The sequence below is a fragment of the Arachis stenosperma genome, chromosome 8 (genome assembly GCF_014773155.1).
Source record: "Arachis stenosperma cultivar V10309 chromosome 8, arast.V10309.gnm1.PFL2, whole genome shotgun sequence".
In the NCBI taxonomy this organism is placed as follows: domain Eukaryota; kingdom Viridiplantae; phylum Streptophyta; class Magnoliopsida; order Fabales; family Fabaceae; genus Arachis; species Arachis stenosperma.
The window spans coordinates 46428558-46436692 of record NC_080384.1 but is presented as its reverse complement, the minus strand read 5'-3'; the positions used below and the strand labels follow the sequence as shown (position 1 = coordinate 46436692).

The 8135-nt window shown below is 28.1% G+C and overlaps 1 protein-coding gene across 1 annotated transcript; it reads right to left on the bottom strand.

Moving 5' to 3' along the window:
* Positions 1-3711: 3711 nt before the first annotated feature.
* LOC130946847 (zinc finger protein WIP2-like) lies at positions 3712-8135 on the bottom strand. Its single transcript, XM_057875722.1, has 2 exons — positions 7377-8135; positions 3712-4337 (listed from the first exon to the last, which is right to left on the bottom strand). Exons 1-2 carry the CDS (start codon positions 8028-8030, stop codon positions 3894-3896), a joined length of 1098 nt encoding a protein of 365 aa, XP_057731705.1. The 5' UTR covers positions 8031-8135; the 3' UTR covers positions 3712-3893.

The following is an 8135-nucleotide window of genomic DNA, read 5'->3' as shown; positions in this document are numbered from 1 at the left end:
AGTGATAATTTCTACTCAGAGGGTTCAAAGATATTGTCCAAACTAATGAGTTAGAAGTAGGAGTGACAAACGGGCCTAAACCCGCCGGCCAGTCCGCGTAACCCGCCAAAAAAGGTGGGCCGGACTGAAAAAGTGAGACCGCCAAATAGCAAAAGCCCGCCTAACCCGCACCGCTTAAACCGCGGGCTTTGGCGGGGCGGGGCGGGCTTTCCCACCGGGCTTGGTGTTTTTTTAGTGAGGGGGTATTTTTACAATTTTTTTGCCAGAACCTAACTTCCCCCAACCTAACTTACAAGAGTATGAAGATTAAAATTAAGTGGTTTGGATTATATTTATGTTACTTTGGAGACAATATTTATAATTATGTTTTAAATTATGTTTATTTTGCTTTAGAGAGAATATTTATACTTATGTTTTAGATGAAAACTTGGTTTATAATTATGTTTATTAGATATTTATAATTACAAAGACTTTAATGTTTATGAATATAAAAAATATAAGTTATACTTTTAGAAATTATAAATTTATTAATATGGATGTGAAATTATATATATTATTTAATAGTTAATAGTAAAAAAAAGGAGTTTTGTCGGGCTTAGCCCACCAACCTGCAGTTAGGCGGGGCGGAGTGGGATTCTAGAACTGCCTCACTACGCGGGACGGGGCGGGGCGGGATGGGGCGGAACGGACTTCCCCACTTGCCAATCCTAATTAAAAGTTAGTTTTCATATGGTTTATCCCAAATCCATCGCTGATGACAGCATATGCCCTACCTATATTGTGTATAAAGTTTCAGTTGATATTTCACTCATAAAATTGTTTGCAGCAACTAAAAATCGTGCGGTCATCTTAGTGGTTAGCTTTTTTTTATTAGTATAGTTTATATGTTGTATATGCATTTTGTTATTCTAATATCTTTGCTTACCATATTTTATTTTCATATGGTTTTTTTAATTATTAATTTTTTTATTTTATTAATAGCATGATGTACATTCTTTTTGTGGTACAACTTCCTCCCACGATGGAACTTCAAAATTTGTTGGTTCTTTCCCAAATAAAGTAGGTTCTAATTTTCTTTGTATATAATGTTTTCGAAATTCAACTTAATATGTATTCACATGTTTGTTAGTTGTTGCCGTGCTTTTTATATCCAATTTGCTAACAATTAGTTGTTTTATCATTTCCTTCTTTCTTTATATTTATTTTTTTTTTTGTTCCATACTATCCATTTTTATAATAGTAATATGGTGAACATGAAAATGAATCACACGCAAATACTCATTTCTAATCCATCATTATTACAAGATTTCAACTATATGCCTTGTTGATTCAAAAAACATATAGCTCTAGGTTCATTCAGAATTCTTGTGTTTTGTATTATGTGTATAGGATATTTCTGTGTATATCCCAAGTCATGACCTATCGGAGCAAAAGCTTATCAACTATCTATGGCCATGTGCCACTATTTATTAGAAAGAAATTAGAATAAACATTTAACATTTATATTCAACAAACTTGTATGGTTGTTGATGAGAAAGAGAAGCTGAATAATGTTGCAGACCTTAAATAATGAGTTTGTTGTTACTTTTATTTTACTGCATGAATGATTTAGGATTTTTTTTTTATCATTAGTTGTTTTTAGTTATGATCCAATTGAGTTAAATATATTCATGGATGTAATATATAGATTTTAGATTCTATTGGAGAACATGTATTTTGCTTTAGTTTATTATTACGTGATAACCATTAGTTTCTATATCAGCCACGTTTTAATTTGCACATTTTATATTTGTAGAAGTATATACATTTCATAATTTTGTTCGTCGTTATTAATTTGATTTATATAATTAGAAATTCTACTAGCGTTCTTCTATGAATATCATCTTCAATGAACTAAAAAACTTTGATTCATTGTTTTTCTATTATGTATGCATTTTGTTGTATTTTTCTCTTTTGATTATTTATAAATGAATGAAATAAAATTTAGGTTATATTTCAACTAACTCTCTCTACTCATTCTAATTGAAATATAAAATTATTTATCTTCCATATCATGTATAAAATCATGCAAATACAGGGGCATCGACTAGTAATAATTAATATCCCATTTTATAAGTTGATCATTTTTCTATAATTGGAATAAAAATGTTTAATTTGATTGAAACTAATTAAATTTATTACGAAAAGAAAAAAAAGGTGTGAAAGAGAAAACTCCTTTCATTAATTCATTGTTATTGTATAATTTATAAAATATAATTTAATAAAAAAAACTAAAAGAATAAAACTAGTCAGATATAAAACTATAAAATTATATATAACAACCCTAAATAAAATTTAAATAGCTGAAAAATATCTTCCTGCAACCGTACATTAAATGAAATAATCATCAAAATCTACTGTTTGATGTAAAGTGTGAGGAGTAATGTATGAAATTAGTCCCATATTGAAAAAAGTAAGGAAGAGTGTGAAATTTATAAGATGAAAAATCCAAAGTAAGGAGTTTATAAGATGATATAGAGACTCGTTAACTTACTCTTCTCATCTTATGTTCTCTCACTTGATTCCTTCTCGAAATCTTCTGTTAGTTGAGAGCTTCCCACAATGGCCCAACAAGTGGTATCAGAGCTGATGATGGTCCAACAAGTATTAATAGAGCCGATGGTGGCCCAACAAGTGGTATCAGAACCGATGGTAGCCTAACAAGTGGTATTAGAGCCGATAGTTAATCAGTTTGGTTTAAAGAGTACCCACGATACAACACAGAACACGCAGACACATGAATTTAGAATTTTTATAAGACATGGAATACAACATATATATAAAATATAAAGTATTTTTTAGATAAATTGTAATGATATTTTAGTATTTTATTGATATTAAAATATAAATTAATTTTTAATGTCTTTTTTAATTATATAATATATTTAAAATATTTTTGTTTTAACAAGTAATAATATATACTATTTCTAAATTCATTTCAAAAATATATATTTAGAATAAGGCTGGATAAGCTGACACGTGATGATATTTAAGTGTGACCAAACGTGTCCGAAAAAAATATTTTTTATTAAAATACGGTTGAATATAAAAAACACATGTATTAGATGAGTGTCAATAAATGTTATATCCAAAATATGTTTGATACCCAAATACGACAAATCAAGAAAGCGTTGTACTTTATAGAACACAACTTTACCTACACATTTTCAAATAAAAGGTTTAACAAAAAATTCTTATTTACTCCCTAACTTAAATAATTTTCCTTCTCTATCACATCTATTTCTATTATTTTGTTTAAGTTAACAACCAAGGTATCTCTATATATGTATATATGAAACATAAAAAGTTTATTGTTCTATTATTTTGTGTTTGCTCTTCCTAGGCATGTTGCTGCTGCATTAAGTAGCCAAGTACATGGTGTATCTATGTTTTATCCATTTCCCCTCAATTTCCTTCTTCATCATCAGCAGCATTGCTAGGATCATGCTTTCAACTTACATATATAACTGCGGCAATTCAACTTTTGTACTTCTTTACATAAATTGATTACAACATAAATAAATGTAACATCATCATTACCATGGCGTTTTTATATTGCTCATTTTCAAACCCTAGACACAACACAACAAGCTTATTAAACCCTAAACCATAATTCAACAACTCAAACTTGTAAACTCGATTTTGAGAACTAGGACTATAAACTATATAATATAAAATAGCGACTCAAACAAAAAAATCTAATACTGTTTGACATTACAAAACTCATTATACAATTACAATCTATTATATATAATTCAACAAGCAAATTTAAAGCAAAAAAAATAAATATGTGGAATGAAATAATTAATTAATTAGGAAATGACCTCATGTTCGTTAAATTATTCCTCTAAATTTCACAAAGAACTACTCTCCCCATCATGTTCAGCTTCTGAGGGAGCTTCATCTTCAAATTCATGCAAGCTCTGAATCCCAAAGGCTCCATGTCCATCTCCAAAGGCTCTAATATGATCCTTAAGTGACCTCTTGTGCTTGAAATCAGATCCACACAAACAATACCAAACCTTGCCGCAGTTCTTCTCATGCGTCCGCCAGTCGCCTTTGACGGCGAAGGACTTCCGGCACTTCCGGCACAAGTAGGGTTTGATGCCATGCTTCCTCTTGTAATGTGTTTGAAGGGTTCTAAAATCCTTCAAGGGCCTTGCCCTTGGGTGGTCAATGTTGTGCTTGCAACCTTGTTCACAACAAAAACATGGAAGCCTTAGCATTGCTGTTGGTTGTGTTCCTTTTAGAGAATCAGGTCCCTTTCTGTATTGTGATCCATGTCCCCACATATGCATCTGTAAAAACAATTTCACAAATTTAATACTTATATCTATCTATCCCTCAATTGAAAATGCATTATCTATTATGGAAGTTTATTATAATTTAAATTTCTATTGTGGTCTAATTGTAATTATTCATAAATTATTAATGACTTAATTTTATTTGTTGATATTAATGTTTGATGGACACATTATTAGATTAAAAGTAATGAATATATAATAAAAATGGTATTCTCTATCTATATGACATGACGTTTTACAATTTCTACTTTACTGTCAAAAACACTATAAAATTGTTATTATGATGAACGCCTGAAAAATAGAAGAAAAAAGAGAAACCAATATTAAAATTCAACTCTAGTATAATCAAAATTCATGATGACAATTAATCCAAATATAAAAGTCACAACTTTTAAGATTTTAATTAATGCTTCGCTCAAATTAATTTTTATATTATCTGTATTTATAACCATATTTTGTTTGTTACTTTTACTTTATTAGTCCTTAGTTTCCTTTTAAACTTCTAGAATCAAATTAAAGCTCATAAACATAGTTACATAGTTTAAGACTTGTCAACTCAGATATAAAATTTATCATCAATGGTATATACATTAATTTGGTTAACTTCTTTCTTTTCATCACAATGAAAAAATATAGAAAATTAACTTTTAATTAGTTAATATTAACTAATTCTAAAATTTAAAATTTAGAGTGTAAAATTAAATAATTTATAGTTTAAAGTTTAGAATTTAAGATAAATAAAATAATTTTTAAAAAATGGACTAATATTAACTGAAAAAAAAGTTATTTATCTAATATTATTCTTTTTCAATAATTAAAAAAACACCTTATTTTGCTAATAAGAAAAGCAAAATTATTAGCAGCAATATTAATTAATTCATTTTACATTTTAAACCTTTCTTCTTTTAATTTACCTCTAAATCAAATCAAATTCGGAAACATATATACTCTAATACTTGTGAGCTTAACATGAAATTTTTCATAAAAATAATACTCATAATTTAGTTAAAGTAAATTCTATAGTATCTATAATTTGGTGTCTAATTTTTGTTTAGCTTATTTTTTGTGATAAATTTTAAATGTTTAAAAATTATTTTTTATATACTTTAAAATTAAAAATTAAATATTAAATATTAATTTTTAATCTTTAAATAAGTTAGACAACATTTTTAAACACCATAAGAATCATTTTAGTTAATATAAGAAAAGCAAAGATGAAGCAAATTCGTACATATAGAAAATGTGTTGAGGCATATATGGCAAAAAATAAAACAACATAAACAAAAATTAATTAATACTCCTAGTCTTATACATATGCAAATCCCTAGGGATAGCACTAGATACATGACAAATCAAACAAGCACACTGAGTTTTAATTTGACTACACTGCCAACAAAAATGGTCAATCGTTAATCTCACGAGCAATGGCACTGCTATAGTAGCTAATACTAATTATTAGCAATTACCATATATATACATATAGCTAATTAATACTAATTGAGTAGCTTAAATACACAAGATATTCAACAATGCAACAAAAAAGAACAATAAAGTTGAAACTAACCCCAAAAATATAATATTCAACCACATAGAGAAAAGTTGGGGTAATGCATTATTCATAGTCAAGATAATCTTATATTTTGATTTCAGCTTCGGACCAATATTAATCTGAAAAAAAAATCGAAGGTTTATTATACCTATAGAAAAATGGGTTTGTAATAATTTGAGGTGGTAATTAAATTTAAATATTAACATAGCTTTCCAATGTTTCAAAATTTTTAATTATATCTCTAATAATTTCCCCAAAAATTGATGACCGGTTAACAGAACTTAACTAGATTTTTGTACAATTTGTACCCAAAATAAAATAATAATTTTATGTATATAGGGGTACTAGGTAGTAGCTGTTTAATTTTTGTTTTATATATGATCCGATCATCACAGATTCAGAGTTATGTCTTTCAATATTTTCTCTGTGCAAAGTGAATTGAAAAAAGGCTGGAGTAAGTTCAGAAACCTATTGATGATGAGGTTGAGGAACATATGTACCTGAAATTCTGAATCAAGAAAGCAAAGAAGCATAGTTTATTGATAATAATAATAATAATTTAATTAACTTGTGTTCTAAGGTTATAAATTTTTTTAATATTTTTAACATATTTAATGCATTGAAAACGTAAAAATATTAAATTTTATAATAAATTTTATAAAATATCTTTTTTTATAGAATGTTTAATCTATGCTCTTAGAATATAAGTTAGTAAAATTCTAATAATAATAATAATAAATTAATAATAATGGTTTGTTTTTATTCATATAACTTTTTTGTTTGTTTTTGCAGTCTGAAGATGCAGCAATTTAACAGCACAGTGTTCAAGGTGAGAGGACTTTAAGGCAAGAAGGAGAAAACTGTAAGAATAGTTTAAGTTTTCGCTTAAAGAGACCGCAAAATTTAATTAAAGTGCCAGTAACTCTAGTACCAAATAGTATAGTACCCTTTAGATATATGAAACCATTAAAAAGACCATGCAAAAGGGATAAATTTGAAAAATCAACAGAATAAGGAACAATCATCATAACCAACAATGTTCTTAATAATTATTTAATGTTAAAATTAGTACTAATTAATAATACCTTCTACTTTTGATAGAACCAAATATAGTCTCTTAACAGAAACAATATAAGAAGCTTATTATTGTTCTCCTAATAACACCAAAATAAACTTCTAACTTAGTTCAGATTATCATTATATCACTTCTTTTAAAGATTAAACTTATAGAAACAGAAATATAAATAATTATATATTTTTATAAAAGAATTTTTTTGTTTGTGTAAATTTTTACATAAATTTTTTCATTTGTTTTATACTTTTTTTTAAGTTAATAAGAATTAAAATTATAAAAATTCTGATATTATATTATAAAATTATTTTTTTCAGAAGATGATAGGAAGAAATAATTTTGTCATAGAAATAACAAAAAATATGAAATTAATTAAAAAAATAAAAAAAGAAGTAATTAAGGGCTAGGGTACCTGAAGATTGTTGTATCTGTTGAAGGTTTTGGAGCAAAGAGGGCATGAGAACTGTGTAGGTCCAATTAGAATCTGAGAAGGTGTGGGAATCCAATAGTGACTCTTATTATTGTTGATGTTGTTGTTGTTGTTATTGTTGAATCTCTCAAAAGGGTTTCCAGAAAACACATTATTATTATTATTATTCACTTGTTCTTCTTGCTGTTTCTCATCAGCCATAGCTTCCTTTCTTGAAGGTTGAAGATCATAAGAAGTATCGATTCTTGGAAGCCCTATGCGCAGTGCAACAGCCACAGTTTCATTATCCTCTTCTTCGTCTTCGTCTTTGTCTTCGTTCTCGTAATTAATAGAATCTGGATATGGGAGTGCACCCTTGTGGTGGTTGTTTTGTTGGTGATTTGTGAGGCTTAGTTTGTTTATGAGAGGAAGTGCTTCTTTAAGAGGAGGGGAATTAGAATTTGTAGGAAGAAGATATTCGGAGGAAGATGAAGAAGCTTCAGATTGTAGTTGTTGATGATGAAATCTTGTGTTTAAGTATGCAAATGGGTGCAAATTGGATTGGGAAGAAGATGAAGAAGAGTGGTGAGGAGGGTGGAGAGGCATGAAGTTGAAGAATCTATCATCTTCTAAGGAATTGGATTGAGGATCTGTCATAGTGGATTCTTGTGGGTATAAGGCAATTTTTTGATGATTAATTTGGTTTCATTGGTTAGATGTTTGAGTGATATATGAACTTAATGTGTGCAAGAGAGAGAGAAA